This window comes from Oncorhynchus tshawytscha, linkage group LG04 (genome assembly GCF_018296145.1).
Source record: "Oncorhynchus tshawytscha isolate Ot180627B linkage group LG04, Otsh_v2.0, whole genome shotgun sequence".
Classification (NCBI taxonomy): Eukaryota; Metazoa; Chordata; class Actinopteri; order Salmoniformes; family Salmonidae; genus Oncorhynchus; species Oncorhynchus tshawytscha.
The window spans coordinates 28,562,231-28,587,308 of NC_056432.1; the positions used below are offsets into that span (position 1 = coordinate 28,562,231).

General features: G+C 42.6%; 1 protein-coding gene across 6 annotated transcripts in view; it reads right to left on the bottom strand.

Moving 5' to 3' along the window:
- LOC112248482 (vinexin) overlaps positions 1 to 25,078 on the bottom strand; it is a 55,485-nt gene that overhangs the window by 20,220 nt on the left and 10,187 nt on the right. For all 6 annotated transcript variants that reach the window (XR_002953234.2, XR_002953233.2, XM_024417546.2 and 3 more), the window contains exons 2-9: positions 12,979 to 13,056; positions 11,642 to 11,836; positions 11,214 to 11,292; positions 6,615 to 6,751; positions 6,306 to 6,369; positions 3,147 to 3,182; positions 2,963 to 3,044; positions 2,496 to 2,610 (exon numbers count right to left, since the gene is read on the bottom strand). Coding sequence is in view for 4 of the 6 variants with exons in the window: in XM_024417546.2 (XP_024273314.1) it covers positions 2,496 to 2,610; positions 2,963 to 3,044; positions 3,147 to 3,182; positions 6,306 to 6,369; positions 6,615 to 6,751; positions 11,214 to 11,292; positions 11,642 to 11,836; positions 12,979 to 12,990 (720 nt within the window). In the remaining 2 variants the exon portion in view is untranslated. The remainder of the gene's footprint in view (positions 1 to 2,495; positions 2,611 to 2,962; positions 3,045 to 3,146; positions 3,183 to 6,305; positions 6,370 to 6,614; positions 6,752 to 11,213; positions 11,293 to 11,641; positions 11,837 to 12,978; positions 13,057 to 25,078) is intronic.

Genomic DNA, 25,078 nt, shown 5'->3' on the forward strand with positions numbered 1-25,078 from the left:
TACGGTTTCCACGTTTTCCCCAAGGTGTCTACAGCATTGTGATGTCTTTTTAGGCATTTCCATTGAAGAATGGCTGTTAGGGACCATATATAGCATGTGGTCACATGGTGTCTCCCGCAGAAAATCTCGCGTAAAATACTGAGGTAGCCATTTTTCCATTCGCTTCTTATGAGAAACCAATTGCCTCGACGGATATATATGTTAAAAACACCTTGAGGATGGATCCTAAACAACGTTTGCCGTGTTTCTGTCGATATTATGGAGCAAATTTTGAAAAAAGTTTGGCGTTATAGTTGCAGCATTTTCCGGTCGATTTCTCAGCCAAGGATGATGAAGAAACGGGAGCTATTTCGCCTACAAAAATAATATTTTTGGAAAAAAGGAACATTTGCTATCTAACTGGGAGTCTCCTGAGTGAAAGCATCTGAAGTTCTTCAAAGGTAAATGACTTAATTTGGTTGCTTTTCTTATTTTCGTGAAAATGTTGCCTGCTGCCAGCAGAGCCTAGCATAGCATTATGCCATGATAAACTTACACAAATGCTTGTCTAGCGTTGGCTGTAACGCATATTTTGAAAATCTGAGATGACAGTGTTGTTAACAAAAGGCTAAGCTTGTGTTTGAATATATTTATTTCATTTCATTTGTGATTTTTTTGCGTATTTATGTCCGCTGCGTTATGCTAATGCGTTTGAGGCTATGATTACGCTCCCGGATACGGGTTTGCTCGTCGCAAGAGGTTAATTAAGGAGAAGAATATATCTAATTCTGTGCATAACACTTGTATCTTATATTAAAGTTTATGATTACTATTTCTGTAAATCGATGTGGCTCTCTGCAAAATCACCGGATGTTTTGGAAGCAAAACATTACTGAACGTAACGCGCCAATGTAAACTGAGATTTTTTTATATAAATATGCACTTTATCAAACAAAACATACATGTATTGTATAACATGAAGTCCTATGAGTGTCATCTGATGAAGATCAAAGGTTAGTGATTCATTTCTCTATTTGTGCTTTTTGTGACTCCTCTCTTTGGCTGGAAAAATGGCAGTATTTTTCTGTGACTAGGTGCTGACCTAACAATCGTTTGGTGTGCTTTCGCTGTAAAGCCTTTTTGAAATTGGACATTGTGGTGGGATTAACAACAAGTTTCTTTAAAATGGTGTAAAATACTTCTATGTTTGAGGTATTTTAATTATGAGATTTCTGTTGTTTTTAATTTGGCACCCTGCACTTTCACTGGCTGTTGTTGTAAGCCATAAGAAGTTAACTGTAGCATACCTGTGGTTTGTTTCAATCAAAGTACATCTTTTTTTGGGCGGCACTATTGAGTTGTGGCTGCATGAAAGAAAAACAAGCACCTTTTCCCAGAGTAGCTTCGGGACCTTTAAGCTCCGAAAAATAAAATAAAAAAACCTGGGTCCAGAAAAAATATCTGACCCTGTATCAGTGAGTTGACTTTTACCTAATCTAGAGGAATCCAAGCTATGACCTCCTGAGGAAATGCAATAAGCCTCCACGCTGTGAAGCATTACACACCACAAGAGGTTAACAGGCATAATCAGTATCACAAGACGCCTGGCCCCGTGGGGGACTCTACTGTGGCAGATTGGAAACAAAGATTTATTTTCTTCCCATTATGAGACGCCAGGCTCAATTTGCACCAGATCTGGGACGTGGTGACAAGAGCCATTCACAACTTCAGCCCAGACAAACACAGTCCACTCTAAATCATTCAAGGTATTTTAACAGACATTCAGTGCTCACAGGGCCTCACACTCACACACACAAACATGTATGGGCAGTTAAAAGAGTTACCTTATTTATTTTAGTAAGATAATAAATTACCCAGGGAACACATGCATCACAAACAGCAATACTAACACTGTTGACCACCCGGTAGTTCACGGCAGTTCATGGTAAACAAACACTTTCTTCATGTTATTTTGCTTGTTCCAAAAAATTCTCGCAATTAAGAAGGAAACCGGAAATACACCTGGTGTTGGTGTGCCATTGTACCAGTGACCGCATTAACAAGTTCCTGAATACCTGGCGTGAGATGCTTGATTGATTGAATTCATTAGATCATTAAAAGTCGTAGCTTGAGACAACATTACATACATTAAAAATGAACATAAAAACACCTGGAGGGTTATTTTGATTGTGCTCTCAGCTGAGAGGCATTCCAGGGTATTGACACAAACTAATCCTCATAGGAAAAAGATTAGGTCAACGCTGTCACAAGTAGCTCTTGAGGGCAGCCCACCCCCACACTAGTGAATACAGCACATAGTTCTGAGGCTAAGCCACAAATCTTTTGAAAACTTCAATGAAAAACAAGTTGTTTTACAATCAGCAATTTTGAATCTAACTTCAAGAAAATATGTGCAACAGTGCTACCGTTCAACAGAAACACTATGTCCAGGTGCCATCTAAATTCCAGTGTGCAGTAATGCTGCATGTTAAATTAAAAAGGGTGTGAGGCTTTACCTGACTCTGGACCTCTGATGTGGTGCTCTGTCCAGGCTCAAAGTCAAATATGCTCCTGGGCTGTGGAGGGTGCCCCCATCGGTCTGAAAGCGTATCTTTAACCCCCAGCTCACTCCTGAAACACAATCCCCAACATACACGCAAACAACTTAAATCATGGATTCATTGTCAGTACTTGTAGGAACAGATCCAAACTTGTCTATCCGGCACTTGTTTTTGTCTCTCCCAACTCCTTGCATTTGGACTGGGTTAGAATTCACACATATAGCCATTCACCCAAGTTGCATGTACCTCGTGTTTCACAATGACTGATCACATGCATCTGATGTGCTGTGAACTTAGTCATGGTTATACAGTAGTAGAAACAAACACATCTTAACATTCTCAACAGGAATTCTACTGTTGTTTTAAATAAGGAGGTTGAACATGAACTCGCACAGTCGCCTTCATCAGTCTCTCAGTCTCACCAGTCAGGGAGGGCTCCATAATTGTCCATATGGGTCAGAGTCTCCTGCCGACTGGCTGAGTCAGCAGCGAGGGCCCGGCTCCCTTAAGATCAGTAGAAATGAGTGTTAGGAAATACTGGTCATCTAAATAGAGTAGATTTGTTACAGTTCAGAACATGAAACCTGATATTTCCTCTGCACTCACTTTCAGCAGACCATCGCTCAGAGTCCTCGTCAGTTTCTATCAAATGGGCAAAGACAGCAAAGAGAAACAGGGATTTAGATAACAGTAATCATAGTAAGCCCTTCCCCATTGAGAGGAGGTCTGTAACATGTACGCTGGGAGTCGTGAAACAAGTTCAGGGAGTGACCTTTAATAATAAATAACATAAGGAACAAACAAGAAACATGAGTAGCGTACAGACATGAAACACAGAACAGAAACAATAAAAAATATATATATTTAACCTTTATTTAACTAGGCAAGCCAGTTAGGAACAAATTCTTATTTACAATGACGGCCTACACCGGCCAAACCTGGGCGACGCTGGGTCAATTGTGCTGCGCCCTATGGGACAACCCAATCACAGCCAGTTGTGATACAGCCTAGATTCAAACCAGGGTGTCTGCAGTGACGCCTCTACCACTGAGATGCAGTGCCTTAGACTGCTGCGCAACTCGGGAGCCCCAAATAACGCCTAGGGAAAGAACCAAAAGGAGAGACATATATAGGGAAGGTAATCAGGCAGGTGATTGAGTCCAGGTGAGTCTGATGATGCGCTGATGTGCGTAACGATGGTGACAGGTGTGTGTAATAATGAGCAGCCTGACGACCTCAAGTGCCGGAGAGGGAGTATACATGATAGTACCTCCTCCCTTATGAGCAGCTCCAGCCGCAGGACGCCGACCAGAGGGACGGTCCCGAGGAGCAGGCCAGACACTTCTGCCGAGGCGCGGGAACCTGATGAGCCGGCCGAGGCACGGGAACCTGACAAGCCGGCCGAGGCATGGGAACTGGGAACCTAACGAGCCGGCCGAGGGAAGCTGACGAACCGGCCAGGGGAAGCTGACGAACCGGCCAGGGGAAGCTGACGAGCAGGGCCGAGGCGCGGGAAGCTGACGAGCAGGGCCGAGGCGCAGGAAGCTGACGAGCTGGCCTAGGAAGGGGAGCCCGACGTGACGAACCGGCCCGAGGCGGGGGAGCCCGACGTGACGAACCGGCCCGCTGAGGCATCCTCGGTAGACTCGGCAACAGACGCTTGAGGGGACAACCAGGTCTTGTAAACCTGACGAACCTGCTGAGGCATCCCGGTAGCGGCCCTCAAACACGACGTCATCTACACTCACAAAAAAAGAAATACACACCAAAAAATCTCCCTGTTGCTCCCCTTTGGTGAGGCCTTATTCTGTCACGTATACACTGGGAGTCGGGAAGCAAGTTCAGGGAGTGACTTTTAATAATAAATAACACAAGGAACAAAACAAGAAACATGAGTAGTGTTCAGACATGAAACAATAACGCCTAGGAAAAGAACCAAAGGGAGTGACATATATAGGGAAGGTAATCAGGCAAGTGATTGAGTCCAGATTAGTCTATTGATGCGCTGATATGCGTAACAATGGTGACAGGTGTGCGTAATAATGAGCAGCCTGATGAACTCGAGCACCGTAGAAGGAGTATACGTGACACGGTCATGTAGATGAGGAACATCCACCCATTTGCTCTGTTGATTTGTGATCATCTCAAACCTTTAACTCATAATTATGATGCTATATTCTATTCAGTTGTTGCATTCCAATGCCATTATCTTTGATATGTGAGTAGTGCAAATATTTTGTGGTCTGCCAAAAGAATCCATCACCTGCACAATAATCAGGTTGGTGCCTGATCATACACAATATTACACTCCCACAGTGGTGGGACTGGGCCTCTGAGGAAAGATCAGTAGCTGTGATACCTGTTGGGGTTTAAAAGCCAACTGCCTGCAGAGTGGTGACACCTGAGAATCAGTTTTAAACCAAGATCCATCCTGGACATTCCGGTCATCTAACCCTGAGTATCACCAAGCATACACATAACCATGAATAGACTACTGATATACAACTGGAGATGAGGACCGGTATAAAGGAATAGACTACTGATATACAACTGGAGATGAGGTCCGGTATAAAAGGAATAGACTACTGATATACAACTGGAGATGAGGTCCGGTATAAAAGGAATAGACTACTGATATACAACTGGAGATGAGGTCCGGTATAAAAGGAATAGACTACTGATATACAACTGGAGATGAGGTCCGGTATAAAAGGAATAGACTACTGATATACAACTGGAGATGAGGTCCGGTATAAAAGGAATAGACTACTGATATACAACTGGAGATGAGGTCCGGTATAAAAGGAATAGACTACTGATATACAACTGGAGATGAGGTGTATAAAAGGAATAGACTACTGATATACAACTGGAGATGAGGTCCTGTATAAAAGGAATAGACTACTGATATACAACTGGAGATGAGGTCCGGTATAAAAGGAATAGACTACTGATATACAACTGGAGATGAGGTCCGGTATAAAAGGAATAGACTACTGATATACAACTGGAGATGAGGTCCGGTATAAAAGGAATAGACTACTGATATACAACTGAGGACCGTTATAAAAGGAATAGACTAGATATACAACTGGAGATGAGGTCCGGTATAAAAGGAATAGACTACTGATATACAACTGGGATGAGGTCCGGTATAAAAGGAATAGACTACTGATATACAACTGGAGATGAGGACCGGTATAAAAGGAATAGACTACTGATATACAACTGGAGATGAGGACCGGTATAAAAGGAATAGACTACTGATATACAACTGGAGATGAGGACTATAAAAGGAATAGACTACTGATATACAACTGGAGATGAGGACCGGTATAAAAGGAATAGACTACTGATATACAACTGGAGATGAGGACCGGTATAAAAGGAATAGACTACTGATATACAACTGGAGATGAGGTCCGGTATAAAAGGAATAGACTACTGATATACAACTGGAGATGAGGTCCGGTATAAAAGGAATAGACTACTGATATACAACTGGAGATGAGGACCGGTATAAAGGAATAGACTACTGATATACAACTGGAGATGAGGACCGGTATGAAAGATGTAGGATGGAGTTAGATATGTAGAGAAGTTGGAATGACTGGGTATAGATATCAAAATGGCTTGAGCGTTCTCTCCTCTCATTGGAATAATCTGCACCCTGGATCAGCTTTCTGGAGGCTGACATTGACAGACAGGAATTGTCTGTGTGGGCTGGTGTGTGTGAGAGAAGGGGCGAGGGAGGAGGGGTCATACCTTCTGGCTTCTTGTGGATCTGTCTGAACATGCTCCTGTACCAGTCTTTGGGCTGGTTCACACTCTGGTGTGAGAAAAGGGAAAATGACAAAAACATGTTTGTAGACATAGAAGTTTGTAGACTCACAAGTTTCAGAGTACATAAATTAGAACATTTTGGCTCCACATAAATGACAACTAGGAGCAGACCAAGGAGTTTTTTCTGTGTGAGTGACCAATTTAAGATAAACTCTGCACCCTAGGACCATATGTGTATAGTGACTCTTGAGCTCCACTGACGAATGCTGCTGTACACTGTGTGTATCTTACTGATCTGGAGGCGATGGGCATCCCTGTCTCATCCACTGGGCCGATCCCAGAGAATTTGATAAGGCGCTCCTCCCTCGTAGCAGCCCTCCGGGGCAGAGTGGAAGAGCCCCTGGTCTGGACTCCATTAGACAGACCCCCTGTTACAGAGAGAGAGGACAGCACAGGTCTGTTATCAAAGGCAGTTTAAACTGTCCTCATTCTTCCTCTACATTTCAGCTGAGTAACAGTGAACATTCAAGCTGCCTTCATCATCATTGCCACTGGGTGGCCATAGAGTGCCACTGTGAAATGGAGTTTGATTTAATTTATAAAACACTTTTGTTAATTGTGTGGTTAATATCCTACATCATATAATTTATTTTAGGGTGATAATAACATGATTGTAAAGGCTTGATTGAAGCTGGTTATAAAAAAGATCTGTCCTTCAGTGGTACATAAAGCTTTGACACATGAAAAAATATTTTTGCACAAGATTCAACCCATGCTCTACTTGGCGTAAACACTGGGAAGAGACTACATCACATACAGTATTAGTCATGTCTCCCTTGAGGGTACTACTTTCACCAAAGATCCCATAAAATTTGTCACTTTAAGATGCACTATGCAGAAATCACTCTGCCATTTCCTGGTTGCTAAAATTCTAATTGTTTGCCTAGCTTCAGTTTATCTGACAAAACAAGCGAGTCTAGTGTTGTACCATCCAAACCGCTGTGAAATACAGTACCAGTCAGAAGTTTGGACACACCTACTCATTCAAGGGTTTTTCTTTATTTTTACTATTTTCTACATTGCAGAATAATAGTGAAGACATCAAAACCATTAAATAACACATGGAATCATGTAGTAACAAAAAAAAGTGTTAAACAAATCAAAATATGTTATATTTTAGATTCTTCAAAGTAGCCACCCTTTGCCTTCATGACAGCTTTGCACACTCTTGACATTCTCACAACCAGCTTCATGAGGTAGTCACCTGGAATGCATTTCAATTAACAGATGTGCCTTGTTAAATGGTGTGCCAAATTAAATTAATTTGTGGAATTTCTTTCCTTCTTAATGTGTTTGAGCCAATCAGTTGTGTTGTGACAAGGTCCTATTTGGTAAAAGACCAAGTCCATAATATGGCAAGAACAGCTCAAATAAGCAAAGAGAAATGACAGTCCATCATTACTTTAAGACATGAAGGTCAGTCATTAGAGTTAACTGCACCTCAGATTGCAGCCCAAATAAATTCTTCACGGAGTTCAAGTAACAGACACATCTCAACATCAACTGTTCAGAGGAGACTGCGTGAATCAGGCCTTCATGGTCGAATTGCTGCAAAGAAACCACTATTAAAAGAACACCAATAAGAAGAAGAGAAACACGGCCAATGGACATTAGAACGGTGGAAATGTGTCTTTTGGTCTGATTTGAGATTTTTGGTTTCCAACTGCTGTGTCTATGTGAGACGCAGAGTAGGTGAATGGATGATCTCCGCATGTGTGGTTCCACCGTGAAGCATGGAGAAGGAGGTGTAATGGTGTGGATGTGCTTTGCTGGTGACACTGTCAGTAATTTATTTAGAATTCTAGGCACACTTAACCAGCATGGCTACCACAGTATTCTGTAGCAATGTGTCATCCCATTTGGTTTGCACTTAGTGGGACTATCATTTGTTTTTCAACAGGACAATGACCCAAAACACACCTCCTGGCTGTGTAAGGGCTATTTGACTAAGAAGGAGAGTGAAGGTGCTGCATCAGATGACCTGGCCTCCCCAAACACCCGACCTCAAACCAATTGAGATTGTTTGGGATGAGTTGGAACACTGAGTTAATTAAGAAAAAGCAGTCAACGACTGCTAAGCTTATGTGGGAACTCCTTCAAGACTGTTGGAAAAGCATTCCTCATGACGCTGGTTGAGAGAATGCCAAGAGTGTGCAAAGATGTCATGAAGGCAAAGGGTGGCTACTTTGAAGAATCTAAATCTAAAATATATTTTGATTTATTTAACACTTTTGGGTTACTAAATGTTTCCGTTTGTGTTATTTCATAGTTTTCTGCAATGTAGAAAATAGTAAAAAAATAAAGAAAAACCCTTGAATGAGTAGGTGTGTCCAGCTTTTGACTGGTACTGTATATTTTCCATAAAAAAATATATTGTCACACCCTGACCTTTTATTCTATAATTTGGTTAGGTCGGGGTGTGACTAGGGTGGGTACTCTAGTTTTTCTATTTCTATGTTGGCATGGTATGGTTCCCAATCAGAGGCAGCTGTCTATCGTTGTCTCTGATTGGGGATCATATTTAGGCAGCATTTTCCCCACTGGGTTTTTGTGAGATCTTGTTTTTTGGTTAATTGCCTGTGAGCACGCCATTAGCTTCAAGTTTCGTTTGCTGTTTATATTTTTTGTGAGTTTCATTCTGAATAAACATGTGGAACTCTGCGTATGCTGCGCCTTGGTCAGTTAATTCCACAAACGATCGTGACATGTATTTTCAACATTTTGAAGCTGGTGTACAATACCGAAAGTAAACGACTCAAAAACAAAAGTTAATAACTGGAAGCATAGAAAAAGCTCACATAGAACCAATCTACCGCTTCTTAGACTTGCTTTCAATGAGAATGACAGATTTATAACAAACCATTTCTTTGTGAATTTGGTCGGTTTGCCCAAAAAGTTACATATTGCAGCTTTAAATTTTAGGGATAGGGGGCAGCATTTTCACTTTGGATGAATTGTGTGCCCATAGTGAACTGCCTCCTATTCTGTCCCAGATGCTAATATATGCATATTATTATTGGATAGAAAACACTCTGACGTTTCTAAAACTGTTTGAATTATTTCTGTGAGTATAACAGAACTCATATGGCAGGAAAACTTCCAAACAGGAAGTGGAAATTCTGGGGCTGGTTGATTTTCAACTCATCGCCTATTCACATCCCAGTAAGATATGGATCTGTTTGCACGTCCTACGCCTTCCACTAGATGTCAACAGTCAGTAGAACGTGGAATGACGCCTCTAGTGTGTGGGGCCGGATGGGGGCTATTTGAGTCAGTGGTCTGGCAGAATGCCAGTTCCTGGTCAGGCACATTTCTCATGATATCGCCATACGTTCCATTACTCTGTAGACAAAAACAAATGCTCAGGTTGGAATGTTATTGGATATATACACTGCTCAAAAAAATAAAGGGAACACTAAAATAACACATCCTAGATCTGAATGAATGAAATATTCTTAATAAATACTTTTTTCTTTACATAGTTGAATGTGCTGACAACAAAATCACACAAAAATTATCAATGGAAATCAAATGTATCAACCCATGGAGGTCTGGATTTGGAGTCAAAAAACCACACTACAGGCTGATCCAATTTTGATGTAATGTCCTTAAAACAAGTCAAAATGAGGCTCAGTAGTGTGTGTGGCCTCCACGTGCCTGTATGACCTCCCTACAACGCCTGGGCATGGTCCTGATGAGGGATGGGGATGAGGGATGGTCTCATGAGGGATCTCCTCCCAGACCTGGACTAAAGCATCCGCCAACTCCTGGACAATCTGTGGTGCAACGTGGCGTTGGTGGATGGAGCGAGACATGATGTCCCAGATGTGCTCAATTGGATTCAGGTCTGGGGAACAGGCGGGCCAGTCCATGGCATCAATGCCTTCCTCTTGCAGGAACTGCTGACACACTCCAGCCACATGAGGTCTAGCATTGTCTTGCATTAGGAGGAACCCAGGGCCAACCACACCAGCATATGGTCTCACAAGGGGGTCTGAGGATCTCATCTCGGTACCTAATGGCAGTCAGGCTACCTCTGGCGAGCACATGGAGGGCTGTGCGGCCCCCCAAAGAAATGCCACCCCACACCATGACTGACCCACCGCCAAACCGGTCATGCTGGAGGATGTTGCAGGCAGCAGAACGTTCTCCACGGCGTCTCCAGACTCTGTCATGTCTGTCACGTGCTCAGTGTGAACCTGCTTTCATCTGTGAAGAGCACAGGGCGCCAGTGGCGAATTTGCCAATCTTGGTGTTCTTTGGCAAATGCCAAACGTCCTGCACGGTGTTGGGCTGTAAGCACAACCCTCACCTGTGGACATCGGGCCCTCATACCACCCTCATGGAGTCTGTTTCTGACCGTTTGAGCAGACACATGCACATTTGTGGCCTGCTGGAGGTCATTTAGCAGGTTTCTGGCAGTGCATGTATTGTGTAACATGATGTCCTATGAGTGCCATCTGATGAAGATTATCAAAGGTTAGTGATTAATTGTATCTCTATTTCTGCTTTTGTGACTATCTTTGGCTGGGAAAAATGGCTGTGTGTTTTTTTGGATTTGGTGGTGATCTAACAAATATATGTTGTGTTTGCGCTGTAAAACATTTTAAAAATCGGACATGATGGGTAGATTAACAAGATGTTTATCTTTCATTTGCTGTATTGGACTTGTTAATGTGTGAAAGTTAAATATTTCTAAAGAATATTTTGGAATTTCCCGCGCTGCCTTTTCAGATGAATGTTGGGGGGGGGAGACAGGTTAAACATAATACCTATTTAAATCAAACTGTGATGCTCTATATTAGAATTGTCTTGAAATTATAATCTTACCATTTGATTGAGCAGGGCCATAGTATGATCCAAAACGAAGGGGGTCAGTAAGAGGGCCACTCCCATTGACCTCGGAGACCTATGATGGAAACCCAGTCAGTCCAATATTAGCATTAGTTGGAGAGCATTTGACTGAGTATTGTCGCAGTCAAATGGAAAATTAACAACTTAGTGTGTAGTGCAGAATACATTAGCATATATTGCATTATCCAACACAAAGACAGGACCACTATCAATATCCAGTACATTCCATTCCAGTAGCATAACATTGAACCTGTGATAAAAGACAATTCCACAGGGAGAAGCAGCTGTCTGATGAATATGACATGTGGTCTCTAACCCTAACCCAACCAGTAACCTCAGACAAACGGCTGTTATCATTGCAGTGCTACAATAACCAGTTGTATCTCCTTGAAAGTGTTGCTTACCTTAATTTGCTCCACAGGTGGCAGTCTTGTGGAACGGAAGGGGCTGAGAGGGGGGGTGGGGAGCTCCGGGGAGATGACCACCACCTCCTGGGTCAGGTCTGGAGGGGACAGGTGATGCTGCTGACTGGAGGAGGGACCATCATCAGAGAAGACGATACAAGAGCCATTCAGATGGTCCCGGACTTCCACACGATGCTACAGGAGAGACAGTAGAACACTATATCTAAATACAGCCATGTCATGTTGTCAGTGGGTCATGTCATGTTGAGATGATCACTTCACCCTTCTGTCTCTCTGTGAATGTTTATGTTCATTTGTCTTCTCTCTCTCTCTCTCTCTCTCTCTCTCTCTCTCTCTCCTCTCTCTCTCTCTCTCTCTCTCTCTCTCTCTCTCTCTCTCTCTCTCTCTCTCTCTCTCTCTCTCTCTCTCTCTCTCTCTCTCTCTCTCTCTCTCTCTCTCTCTCTCTCTCTCTCTCTCTCTCTCTCTCTCTCTCTCTCTCTCTCTCTCCTGTTGAAAAGGCCTCGAATTTAACTAAAGCAGAGTAGCAGAAGGAAGTGTTGTTCCATCCACTTCATCATCTTCCTTGCAGAGGCTGGAGAAAAGGCCCATTCAGGACCTAAATCAGGGGGCTGAAATAGGAGAGGCACATTATAAACCCATTAACCATCCATTCAGCTGGGCTGCGTATTCTCCAACCAGGGGGCGTGGCCCAGGCCGAGGGGGTTGCTGATGTTGACCACAGTGAAAGTGCACCACCGTTAGCGATGCTCCCAAAGCCCTCCCCTGCCCTCTTCCTTTCCATAGCGGGTCCGCCCCCCCCCCTTGCTGCCCAAAACCACCCATCCTATCCAACTCCTGTGTGTTTGAATGCATAAGGGGGGCATTTGAGCTCTCCAGTGTGGACTCTGGGGGTCATGGGAAGTTCCTGTGCCTCTTACACAGTGTGAAACTGTATCTAGTTAAATCAGAGAGATTCCATTGTGGAGCCAGGACTGGGGCATTTTCATGGAAATTCTAGCCCGTCCATAAATAGCTGTTATTTTCATTCTACCTTGTACGTGTTAGTGTTTTTCCTTGTTGTTTAGCATATTTAAAAGGCCTCCCTCTGTGTGCTGTTCATGCCAACTCTGCCAAGGCAGACTTCAAAGATAAGAATTATTGGCTCTGACAGAGCAAATCTTTTTCTTTTTAACTTCTCTAGCAAACCTTCAATGCTTTGAGTCTGCCTGAATATGTTATTTCATATAATTCAGATCTACTAAGGATCTAGCTCTCTTCCTGTGTGTCTTACATTATAAATTATTTGTGAGTTAGGGCGCATGCCAAAATGCCTGTACCTGAGACTTCATGTCATCTGTTATGGTCCTGGATAGTCTCGGATGTCCAAATCTTTGTGCAGATGCCAAAGTATCCACCTGAGATAAACAAAACACACATAAAAGGTTAGATCATGACCAATAATTGATGTCATGCTTACTCACACACAGAGAACAATCACATCACGGCAGCATATTCTCTTACACCCCCAAAGGAGACAAAGAGATTCATAGTCAATTCCCTCTTAATCCAGAGACAATTGCATTATGCCTCTGAGCTGGGTCACGTCGAAGTATTGAAGACCGATAAAGGAACTGACCAAAAAGCTCAGGAGATGCAATAATGAAAGCAACCTAGAATGTCATTCAACCAGGGGAATCCAGGTGAAAGCTATGATCCCTTATTGATGTCACCTGTTAAGTCTACTTCAATTAGTGTAGATGAAGGGAAGGAGACAGGTTAAATAAGGATTTTCAAGTCTTGAGACAAATAAGACATGGATTACGTGAATGGGCAAGACAAAAGATTGAAGTGCTTTTGAACGGCGTATGATAGTAGGTACCAGGTGTACCGGTATTGTAAGGACCGACGCCGGAGATGAGAAGCAGATACGGGAGTCAACATTTAATAAGGAACAGACATGAAACAAGACAGGCACAGCGTCAGCACACGGGCAAAACAACGACAATCAATGCAGCAGCGGGGGAAAGAGATGGGGAACTGACAAATATAGGGGAGGTAATAAACAGGTGATTAAGTCCAGGTGAGTCCAATAATACGCTGATGATGCGCGTGACGGGGAAAGGCAGGTGTGCGTACTGATGGTGGCAGGAGTGCGTAATGCTGGGGAGCCTGGCACCCTCGAGCGCCAGGGGGAGGAGTGGGAGCAGGCGTGACAGGTATGAGTGTGTCAAGAACTGCAACGCTGCTGGGTTTTTCACGCTCAACAGTTTCCCATGTGTATCAAGAATGGTACACCACCCAAAGGACATCCAGCCAACTTGACACAACTGGGAGAAGCGTTGAAGTCAACATGGGCCAGCATCCCTGTGAAACGCTTTCAACACCTTGTAGAGTCCATGCCCTGATGAATTTAGGCTGTTCTGAGGGCTAAAGGGAGTGCAACTCGGTATTAGGAAGGTGTTCCTAATATTTTTAGCACAGTGTATTTCCAGCAACAAACAGCTTTTCCACTTTCACAACAGTTATTGGTTAATTCGTTATGCATGCTGAGAATCACTCCCAGAGATCTGAACCTTGATACACTTCCCGGCAGAAGAGCACAGAAAGATGAGTGAACTCATTCCAGATGAAAATAGCATTACTGTCTAGAAAACGTTGCATGGAAGATTTAACATTTAATCTCTAAGTCATTAGTCATCTGCCGAACAACCTTTTCTGCCATAAATCAAAACTGTCCTGAGCAGAGTTGACTGAGATTCCATAAACCCATTGTCCAGGCATTCTGAAAGTGGAAAGTTTGTGTTATCCTCCTTTCCCTGTTACCACAGCAGATGCCATTCAAAACAATCACAATGAGTCACAAGTCTCCCTAAACTCTTCCATAACATAAAGCAAAGAGATATGTGAGAATGGACAGTGTAGAGAAAGTGAGCTATGTCAGACTGAAGTCAGGTCCTAATCACCGGCACCTTGGAAAATGCTATTAGGAGAGCTGTTTCTACATGAAGGAGATAGGGACTCTCGTTGGAGGCACCTCTCCTCTACAGTGGCTCAAAACATAATAACAGAGATGGCATGGAAACTCAAGACCTGAAAACCTCTACAACTGATACTATGGGACTTGAGAATTGATACATGATTCTAAAGGTGAACTTTCTCCAATTTGGGCCTTGGCCAGGTAAGGTTGAGAGCTGTCCAACAGTATTTGGGTTGATGGGTTTTCCATGTGGCCCATGTAACTGAACATTAGAGACTGTAATCATTATGGTCAGTGCTCAAAGACAGATACAGTGCCTTGCGAAAGTATTCGGCCCCCTTGAACTTTGCGACCTTTTGCCACATTTCAGGCTTCAAACATAAAGATATAAAACTGTATCAACAACAAGTGGGACGCAATCATGAAGTGGAACGACATTTATTGGATATTTCAAACTTTTTTAACAAATCAAAAACTGAAAAATTGGGCGTGCAAAATTATTCAGCCCCCTTAAGTTAATACTTTGTAGCGCCACCTTTTGCTGCGATTACAGCTGTAAGTCGCTTGGGGTATGTCTCTATCAGTTTTGCACATCGTGAGACTGAAATGTTTTCCCATTCCTCCTTGCAAAACAGCTCGAGCTCAGTGAGGTTGGATGGAGAGCATTTGTGAACAGCAGTTTTCAGTTCTTTCCACAGATTCTCGATTGGATTCAGGTCTGGACTTTGACTTGGCCATTCTAACACCTGGATATGTTTATTTTTGAACCATTCCATTGTAGATTTTGCTTTATGTTTTGGATCATTGTCTTGTTGGAAGACAAATCTCCGTTCCCAGTCTCAGGTCTTTTGCAGACTCCATCAGGTTTTCTTCCAGAATGGTCCTGTATTTGGCTCCATCCATCTTCCCATCAATTTTAACCATCTTCCCTGTCCCTGCTGAAGAAAAGCAGGCCCAAACCATGATGCTGCCACCACCATGTTTGACAGTGGGGGTGGTGTGTTCAGGGTGATGAGCTGTGTTGCTTTTACGCCAAACATAACGTTTTGCATTGTTGCCAAAAAGTTCAATTTTGGTTTCATCTGACCAGAGCACCTTCTTCCACATGTTTGGTGAGTCTCCCAGGTGGCTTGTGGCAAACTTTAAACGACACTTTTTATGGATATCTTTAAGAAATGGCTTTCTTCTTGCCACTCTTCCATAAAGGCCAGATTTGTGCAATATACGACTGATTGTTGTCCTATGGACAGAGTCTCCCACCTCAGCTGTAGATCTCTGCAGTTCATCCAGAGTGATCATGGGCCTCTTGGCTGCATCTCTGATCAGTCTTCTCCTTGTATGAGCTGAAAGTTTAGAGGGACGGCCAGGTCTTGGTAGATTTGCAGTGGTCTGATACTCCTTCCATTTCAATATTATCGCTTGCACAGTGCTCCTTGGGATGTTTAAAGCTTGGGAAATCTTTTTGTATCCAAATCCGGCTTTAAACTTCTTCACAACAGTATCTCGGACCTGCCTGGTGTGTTCCTTGTTCTTGATGATGCTCTCTGCGCTTTTAACGGACCTCTGAGACTATCACAGTGCAGGTGCATTCATACGGAGACTTGATTACACACAGGTGGATTGTATTTATCATCATTAGTCATTTAGGTCAACATTGGATCATTCAGAGATCCTCACTGAACTTCTGGAGAGAGTTTGCTGCACTGAAAGTAAAGGGGCTGAATAATTTTGCACGCCCAATTTTTCAGTTTTTGATATGTTAAAAAAGTTTGAAATATCCAATAAATGTCGTTCCACTTCATGATTGTGTCCCACTTGTTGTTGATTCTTCACAAAAAAATACAGTTTTATATCTTTATGTTTGAAGCCTGAAATGTGGCAAAAGGTCGCAAAGTTCAAGGGGGCCGAATACTTTCGCAAGGCACTGTATATGTACTCTGTGTGTAAACAGTAGTACAACACAGGACCCAATGTAGCAGAGAGAGCCAAGCAGTGTTCCTGGTTCCAGACAATGATGTCACTCTCTGACTCCTCAACTATGGATAAACCAGATTACATAAGAGGGAAAATAAGGGGATCCTTATCTATGATGTTTATGTGAGGGACACTGTACCAGTATATCAAATTTTCCAACCGTGTAAACTAGTTCGGCCTTCTGGTTGTTGTATCTGTGGTATTTCAACATAAACACTCACACTTCCAATGGCCTTTAGGGCAGGCAGCATTATAGATGTTTGACATCATGTTGGTTTCTCGAAACTCTGTGGTCATTATGACCCTCAGGGCTGGTTCTTTGTGATGCTCTGTGTTTTGACATTCACTCTGAGATCCCATCTCTCAGATGCATTGACATTTTAGACAAACAGCCATTCCACACAGAAGGACTGTTTAATCTAATACTCCAAAATGGCAAACAACTGAGCTCCTTTTTGTTCCAAACACTGCTGCCATTCAGGTCTTAACGTCAATCGCTGGAGTAATAGGGCTGTCTTTTGTTTCTTCTTTTCATGTATAAATATTATAAATTGTGTTATCGCAGGAGAGACATACTGTATCTAATCATGATCAATTAAGAGTGGGATCAACTGTAACAATCGTTGTCCTCCTCGGATGAGGAATAGGAAGGATCAGACCAAAACGCAGCGGGGTAAGTGTCCATGTTAATTTTAATAAATAAACTGAACACTGCAATAACCAAAAAACAACAAAGATAGAGCGTGGACGAAATGAAACAGTTCTGTCAGGTGAAGACACACAAAACTGAAAACAACTACCCACAAACAGAGGTGGGAACAGGCTACCTAAGTACAGGTGGGAACAGGCTACCTTCTCAATCAGAGACAACGATAGACAGCTGCCTCTGATTGGGAACCATACCAGGCCAAACACAGAAATACAAAACATAGAACAAAACAGAATTCCCACCCCAACTCACGCCCTGACCAAACCAAAAATAGAGACATAACAAAGGTCAGGACGTGACATCAACATGCAAACTGTTTTGTGACAGACTTGGAAAGAAAACAGTTGAAGACAAACATCCTCTCAGTTCACAAACAAACACCACTACAATATCTACTCTGAGGGAGGGATCAAGTCAAACAGCCACTGTGGCACACCCACCCCCACTGGATACCGCATAGGCACAAGTAACTCATGCACTGCAAAAATGCATGCTTTTATTAGAAAAGTCTAATTTAAAGATATTCTCCGGTACTTTTGCATACTTTTTAGCCAGTAGTTCTGAAAGTAGCACTTACAAACCAAAAGTGGTCCCCGAAAACTGCGTACTATGTCACATATGTGCAGATATGTGCACCACGTCATTGATCTCTCGCTCTCTCTGCTGTGTCCACTGAGACGTTGGGCCTGCCCTGCAACCACATTGGATCCTGCTGGGAAAGCCTCTTGCTAGCTGTCACTCAAATGCGAGGGGGTGAAGCTCATTAGCTAGAACTCGCATTGCTAGGGGGCTGGCCCACGTGAGGGCAAATGTACGGAAAATGGCATGGCACAGTTTCAAGAAGCTGTCGCTTTCAAACTAGGGATTTCATGGCTTTTTGAGGTAAGACAGTAATTCTGCTCATAGATTATGCATATATATATATACTACCCCCCACTGCGACCTGTACACTCTCGTTGGCTGGCCCTCGCTTCATACTCATCGCCAAATCCACTGGCTCCAGGTCATCTACAAGTCTTTGCTAGGTAAAGCCCTACCTTATCTCAGTTCACTGGTCACCATAGCAGCGCCTACCCGCAGCACGCGCTCCAGCAGGTATATTTCACTGGTCTGGTCACCCCCAAAGCCAATTCCTCCTTTGTTCGCCTTTCTTTCCAGTTCTCTGCTGCCAATGACTGGAACGAACTGCAAAAATCACTGAAGCTGTAGACTCACCAGCTGTCAGAGCAGCTCACAGATCATTGCACCTGTACATAGCCCATCTGTAAATAGCCCATCCAACTACCTCATTCCCATACTGTATTTATTTATTTATTTTGCTCCTTTGCACCCCAGTATCTCTACTTGCACATTCATCTTCTGCACATCTATCACTCCAGTGTTTAATTTTTCTACTATATTATTGACTGTATGTTTGTTTATTCCATGTGTAACTCTGTGTTGTTGTATGTGTCGAACTGCTTTGCTTTCTCTTGGCCAGGTCTCAGCTGTAAATGAGAACTTGTTCTCAACTAGCCTACCTGGTTAAATAATGGTGAAATAAAAAATATAAATAAATATAAACTACACATTGACACATCCAGCCCAAAGCAGAAGGTTTAAAAATACTTTCTTAGTTTCCAAAATACCAGAGCCCGACTGGGCAAAAACTGGTTGAATCAACATTGTTTCCACATAATCTCAACCAAAAAAATCTGTGAAAACATTGTATCACTGTGGAAAACTGATTGGATTTGCGAAAAGTCTTAAATTTAAGGCCATTTCGTCTTTTGTTCACCTAACTTTTTTCCCCGTTGAATTCACATTAGTTGGAATTCACATTAGTTGTAAATGAAAACTAGACGTTGAACTGACGTCTGAATCCAGTGTGGCATGTCTTTAACATTGCCTGATTCACTACATTACTTCAAATGCACTTCCAATTGCGGCAGTAACAATATCGCTTCCATAGAATTCCAGCCAAGGTCTTTTTAGTATCTTTGGCAACGCAACATTAACATTAAAATAAAAACCGTAGCTAAAAGTATCTCCACCGTATGCTTTTCTCTGTGTCTGTGCATTTGGCCTCCACCGTTCTCATTCCCTAATGGAGGATGGAGGACTAAATACTCAGAAATCAGCCAGAGCTGAACACATTCCCACTCCTAGATTGCCACACAGCCTAATAAGGCAAAATCAGCTGTGATATCTGGTGAAAAATCCTGCTCCAGATCATTGCTGCTTGCTGGAATATGTTGACTTTAAACACCCCACACATTCTTATCGGATTACAAGCGTGCAAACACCATGGATGGGATTCCTCCAACAGTAAACTATAGAATAATTAAATAAAAACAGACACAATTTTACTCATCTAAATGCAATATGTAGTACATGAGTAAAATGACAAATTATCTAGCAACAGCAAGCTGGCTAAATAGGACAAATTAACATTAGCTAGCAAGTGCAAGCTAACTAGCTAAATTGCCATACATGTTTAATGCTTTTCGACCTGTCCCCAAATTAATGTAATTGGTTCAGAGTTTGTTTTGATATTTTAACCTGTCGTGTTGTGATCGCGTTTGGTGTAGGGGGACAAAATAAATTTATGCACGATAGCGCACGATGGTGCACGCGTGCAGCCGGTTTGGGTTCCGTGTCAGGGAGGATACACTTAAGTTCCACACCAAAAGGAGGCTATCGAGGAGGGGAGAGGACGGAGGACAAACGTTTTCCCAAATGAGAAAAGGTCTGTGAACTTGACTTCCGAGATATTTCTTGTACTCTGGATACCATGATTAAGTCGCATATAGTTTGGAGTGCTCTATTCACCTTGGACATTTGTCACAAATGCAATATATTTCCCCTACATCTGCACCGAGCTAAAGGCTAGCGCTGCCACTTTCAAGGAGCGGGACACTAATCCGGACGCTTATAAGAAATCCCGCTATGCCCTCAGACAAACCATCAAACAGGCAAAGCGTCAATACAGGACTAAGATTGAATCCTACTACACCGGCTCTGACGCTCATCGGATGTGGCAGGACCTGAGAAATATTAACTATAAATATTGACTATAAAGGGATACCCAGCTGCGAGCTGCCCAGTGACGTGAGCCTACCAGACAAACTAAATGCCTTTTATGTTCGCTTTGAGGCAAGCAACACTGAAGCATGCATGAGAGCACCAGCTGTTCCGGAGCACCGTGTTATCACACTCTCTGCATGGCCAAGCACAACTCCAACACTATCCTTATTAAGTTTGCTGACGAAACAACAGTGCTCTGTAGACCTGATCACCGACAATGATGAGACAGCTTATAGGGAGGAGGTCAGAGACCTGGCAGTGTGGTGCCAGGACAACAACCTCTCCCTCAATGTGAGCAAGACAAAGGAGCAAATCGTGGATTATAGGAAAAGGAGGGCCAAACAGGCCCCCATTAACATCGACGGGCTTAAGTGGAGCAGGTCGGGAGTTTCAAGTTCCTTGGTGTCCACATCACCAACAAACTATCATGGTCCAAACACACCAAGACAGATGTGAAGGTGGGCACGACAACGCCTATTCCCCCTCAGGACTTCTAAAAAAAAATTGCCATGGATCCCCAGATCCTCAAAAAGTTATATAGCTGCACCATCGAGAGCATCCTAACCTGTTACATCACCGCCTGGTATGGAAACTGCTTTTTGTTTTGTATTGTTATGTAATTTTCTTGTGTTACTTTTTGATATATATTTTTTAACTTAAGTTTATTTAGTAAATATTGCTTATTTAGTAAGTAACTCTATTCCTTGAACTGCATTCACGGTAAGGTCTACACTTATTGTATTCGGCACATATGACAAAAAAACATTTGATTTGATATAGTTCCGGTGAAGGGAAATCTTAACGCTACATAATACAATTACATTTTAGACGATTCTGTGCTTCCAACTTTGTGGTAAAAGTTTGGGGGAAGGCCCTTTCCAGTTTTAGCATGACAATGCCCCCATGCACCAAGCGAGCTCCATACAGAAATGGTTTGTCGAGAACGGTGTGGAAGAATTTGACTGGCCTGCAACAGAGCCCTGACTTCAAGCCCATCGAACACCTTTGGGATGAATTAGAACACTGACTGTGAGCTAGGCCTAATCACCCAACATCAGTGCCCGACCATTTCTCTACACTCGCAATAACATCTGCTAACCATATGTATTTGACCAATAAAATAACATCTGATTTGATTTGACCTCACTAATGCTCTTGGAACATTGCTGCAAGTCCCCGCAGCAATGTTCCAACATCTAGTGGAAAGCCTTCACAGAAAAGTGGAGGCTGTCATAGCAGCAAAGGGAAGAACAATTCCATATTAATGCCCCTGATTGTGGAATGAGACAATCGACGAGCAAGTGGCCACATACTTTTGGTCATGTAGTTGTTCACACACTCAGCTGTTAGATACAGAGATCAGTAGAGACATGTAGACTAATTAGATTGTGTTGAGACAACATACTACTTTGTAGAGAGAGAGAGGAAGACAGTGTTGGTGTTAGTTACAGGGACATTGGATAATTATGTAGTGAGTCAGAATAGTGTTAGTCAGCATGGGGTCACTGAACTTCACCACACCCTGCTGCTGACTCCCAAGAAATCTATGGGACTTTTCCCTCACGGCCCAGAATAGCAACTGCGTAACTGAATAGAAAAGAGATGCTCAAATACAGTCCATAGGTCACATCAATAGATGTGTGTAGTCGACGAAGATCAAGGGACCGACCCAATAACGTAAGGTTGCTGTACGTAACCCCGGTTCTATGACAATATGAGTAAAGTCACTCACTATGGGTTAAGCCTTCAATGGATGTGGTCAATAAGGAACTCCTATCATACAATGTGTGTCGTAGACAGACCTCACACATATAAATCATAGAACTAGGATTATGTTAAGTAAACCATTTCAAATAATAATTTGGTCACTCAGTATGGGATATGGCAAACTCAAGTAGCATTGGTATACTCTCCAAAACCAGCTAATCAACCCTCAGAGGCCCCAAAACTAAGCAACGCACATGCCAAAGAGGGTGCAGTGACGTCCAGTCGGTAGAACCTCATGAAGGTATGGACGGTGCCCCAACATGCTAAATTGCAGATGTCTTGCACAGGGATGCCTTTGAACAGTGCCCATGACGCACCCATACCTCTGGTGGAATGAGCCCTTAAGGATGATACACCCTTGCTTTTATAAGCATTTATAATAACATCCGCTATTAAGACAAATTGTATTGGAATGAAGAAATATATAAATATTAGGACGAGCAATGTCGGAGTGGCATTGACTAAAATACAGTAGAATACAATATGTACATATGAAATGAGAAAAACAGCATGCAAACATTATTAAAGTGAATAGTCTTACATTTTTTATACACAAAATATAATGTATTCTTCCCGCAAGATATTCTATGATCTGTGTGGGCACCAAACAGCTCTTATCTGATTGATCGTGAAATCTAGCTCTGTGACGAGGGTTGTAAGGATAGCTGTATTTCTCACTGCTTGCTGCTGTGTCTGGGTACAGAGCAGGTAACCATCTATGTAGGCAGAGATTCTGAGCCCCCTGGACCTCAGAGGGGTCAGTGCCACATCCACACATTTGCTGAAAGTCAGTGGGGCTAGTGAAAGGCTGATACTCATCGGGCTGGACCTGAAAGGCGAACCTGAGAAATCTCCTGTGTGCTGGCAAAATGTTGATTTGAAAATAGGCATCCTGCAGATCAACTGTAGTGAACCCTTCGCTTTGACGAATGGAGCAAGACAGCACGTTGTGCATAAGCATACAGAACGTGAGCTTTTTAAAATAGCTGCTGAGGACCCGTAGGTCCTTTTGTTAACCAAAATGTAGCGAGTGTAGAAGCCTAGTTGGCTTTCATCTGCTGCTATTGCTCTGATAGCCCTTTAGGTGAAAATAGAGGAGATTTCCTGCTCTAGTATTTGAGCCGAGTTGCGCTCGCTACTGACAACACCATTCTGATAAAAACAGGTAGTCTTCTGTCAAACTTAACCCTTGGTAACCCTGGGCAAGACTGCATATTTGCACCAGTTCTCCACACTTGTGGCAAAATGGCTACGGACCGTAGCGCCCCTCTGGTGGCATTATAGGGATTCACCTTTTGGTTGTACTCATGTTCTGTGCCCTTGGCAAGAATCTTGTGTGCAACAGTGGTATTTGTTTATTGAAAAGGCAGTGTTTGTGCACGGAACGGGTACAGTGCTTTGTGGCAACTGCTCCCCAGTGCTTAATTTGTAAATTGGGAGGTGCCGGAACAAAAAGTGAGTACGAGAGGGGGGTGACCTGAGGAGCTCTGAGGTACCGGAATGCACGAAGAAAATTAAACCTTTAAAATAAAGCATTGCATGCATATAATCACATTTGCATAGTGGCATAGAGCAGTGGAGTAGAGGCACTTATGGAAGTTGCACACACATTTTTAGTAGCCTGGGGTCTGGGAAATGTGGCCTTTTCTAAACGCATTTCATGCAATTGTACAGAATTTTACATGACTGGAGACTTTGGGAGGATCTAATTTTGGAGCTAAGATAGGCGATTAGCATGAGGTTGTAAGTAACAAGAAAACTTCCCAGGACATAGACATATCTGATATTGGCAGAAAGCTTAAATTCTTGTTAATCTAACTGCACTGTCCAATTTACAGTAGCTATTACAGTGAAATAATACCATGCTAGGAGAGTGCACAATTTTGAACATGAAAAGTTATTAATAAACAAATTAGGCACATTTGGGCAGTCTTGATACAAACAGAAATGCAATGGTTCAATGGATCAGTCTAAAACCTTGCACATACACTGCTGCCATCTAGTGGCCAAAATCTAAATTGCACCTGGGCTGGAATAATACATTTTGGCCTTTCTCTTGCATTTCAAAGATGGTACGATAAAATTACAAAAGAACGGTTGTTTTTTTCTTTGTATTATCTTTTACCAGATCTATTGTGTTATATTCTCCTACATTTCCACAAACTTCAAAGTTTTTCCTTTCAAATGGTACCAAGAATATGCATATCCTTGCTTCATGGCCTGAGCTACAGGCAGTTAGATTTGGGTATATAATTTTAGATGAACATTGGAAATCCTTAAGAGGTTTTAATACAGCAGAAATAATCGAAATGACAGGCTACTTTGTCACTGACAAACTGAGAATCTGAGATCAATAAAAACAACCTTGTCTTGAATCCATCATTAGCCTATGCCTAGGTGTGTGGAGACGCATATTGTAAACTACAATATGAGGAGGAAATTGTAGTCCTAAACATGCTTTTCACTTTCAATGACTCACCCAATGATGCACGGCTTACTCGCCGGTGATGGCCGATGCGCTCGTGCCAAAAGGCAATCTCTCTCTTGCTTTACTTTGTAAAACAATATTTGGAATTTGATATAATATTTTGGCAGCCTCTACAGAGAGATTTGTCTTGTCATTTCAGTAGGAGCCATTTACTTTCCAAACTGTTTTTCCCACGATTGTATTTGAAATATTGCCAAAGGCCTGTCTTGTCTGCAAGCTGTTCACTGACAGATTTGCCGTGCATTCCCAACTGTAAACTGAGCCTTGTTATTGGGCTACACACAATCCATAGCTAGGCACATGTTTTAAAGAAGCTATTGATAGTTGGTGGTTATATAATAAGCCTTCTTGTGGTGCAGTAGGGTATTCTGAATTATTGAATTTCTTTCTGAACAGACAACAGTAATTCTATAACTTTAGTAAATGTATTTCAATTTATCAGGGGTGCTCTGCTCC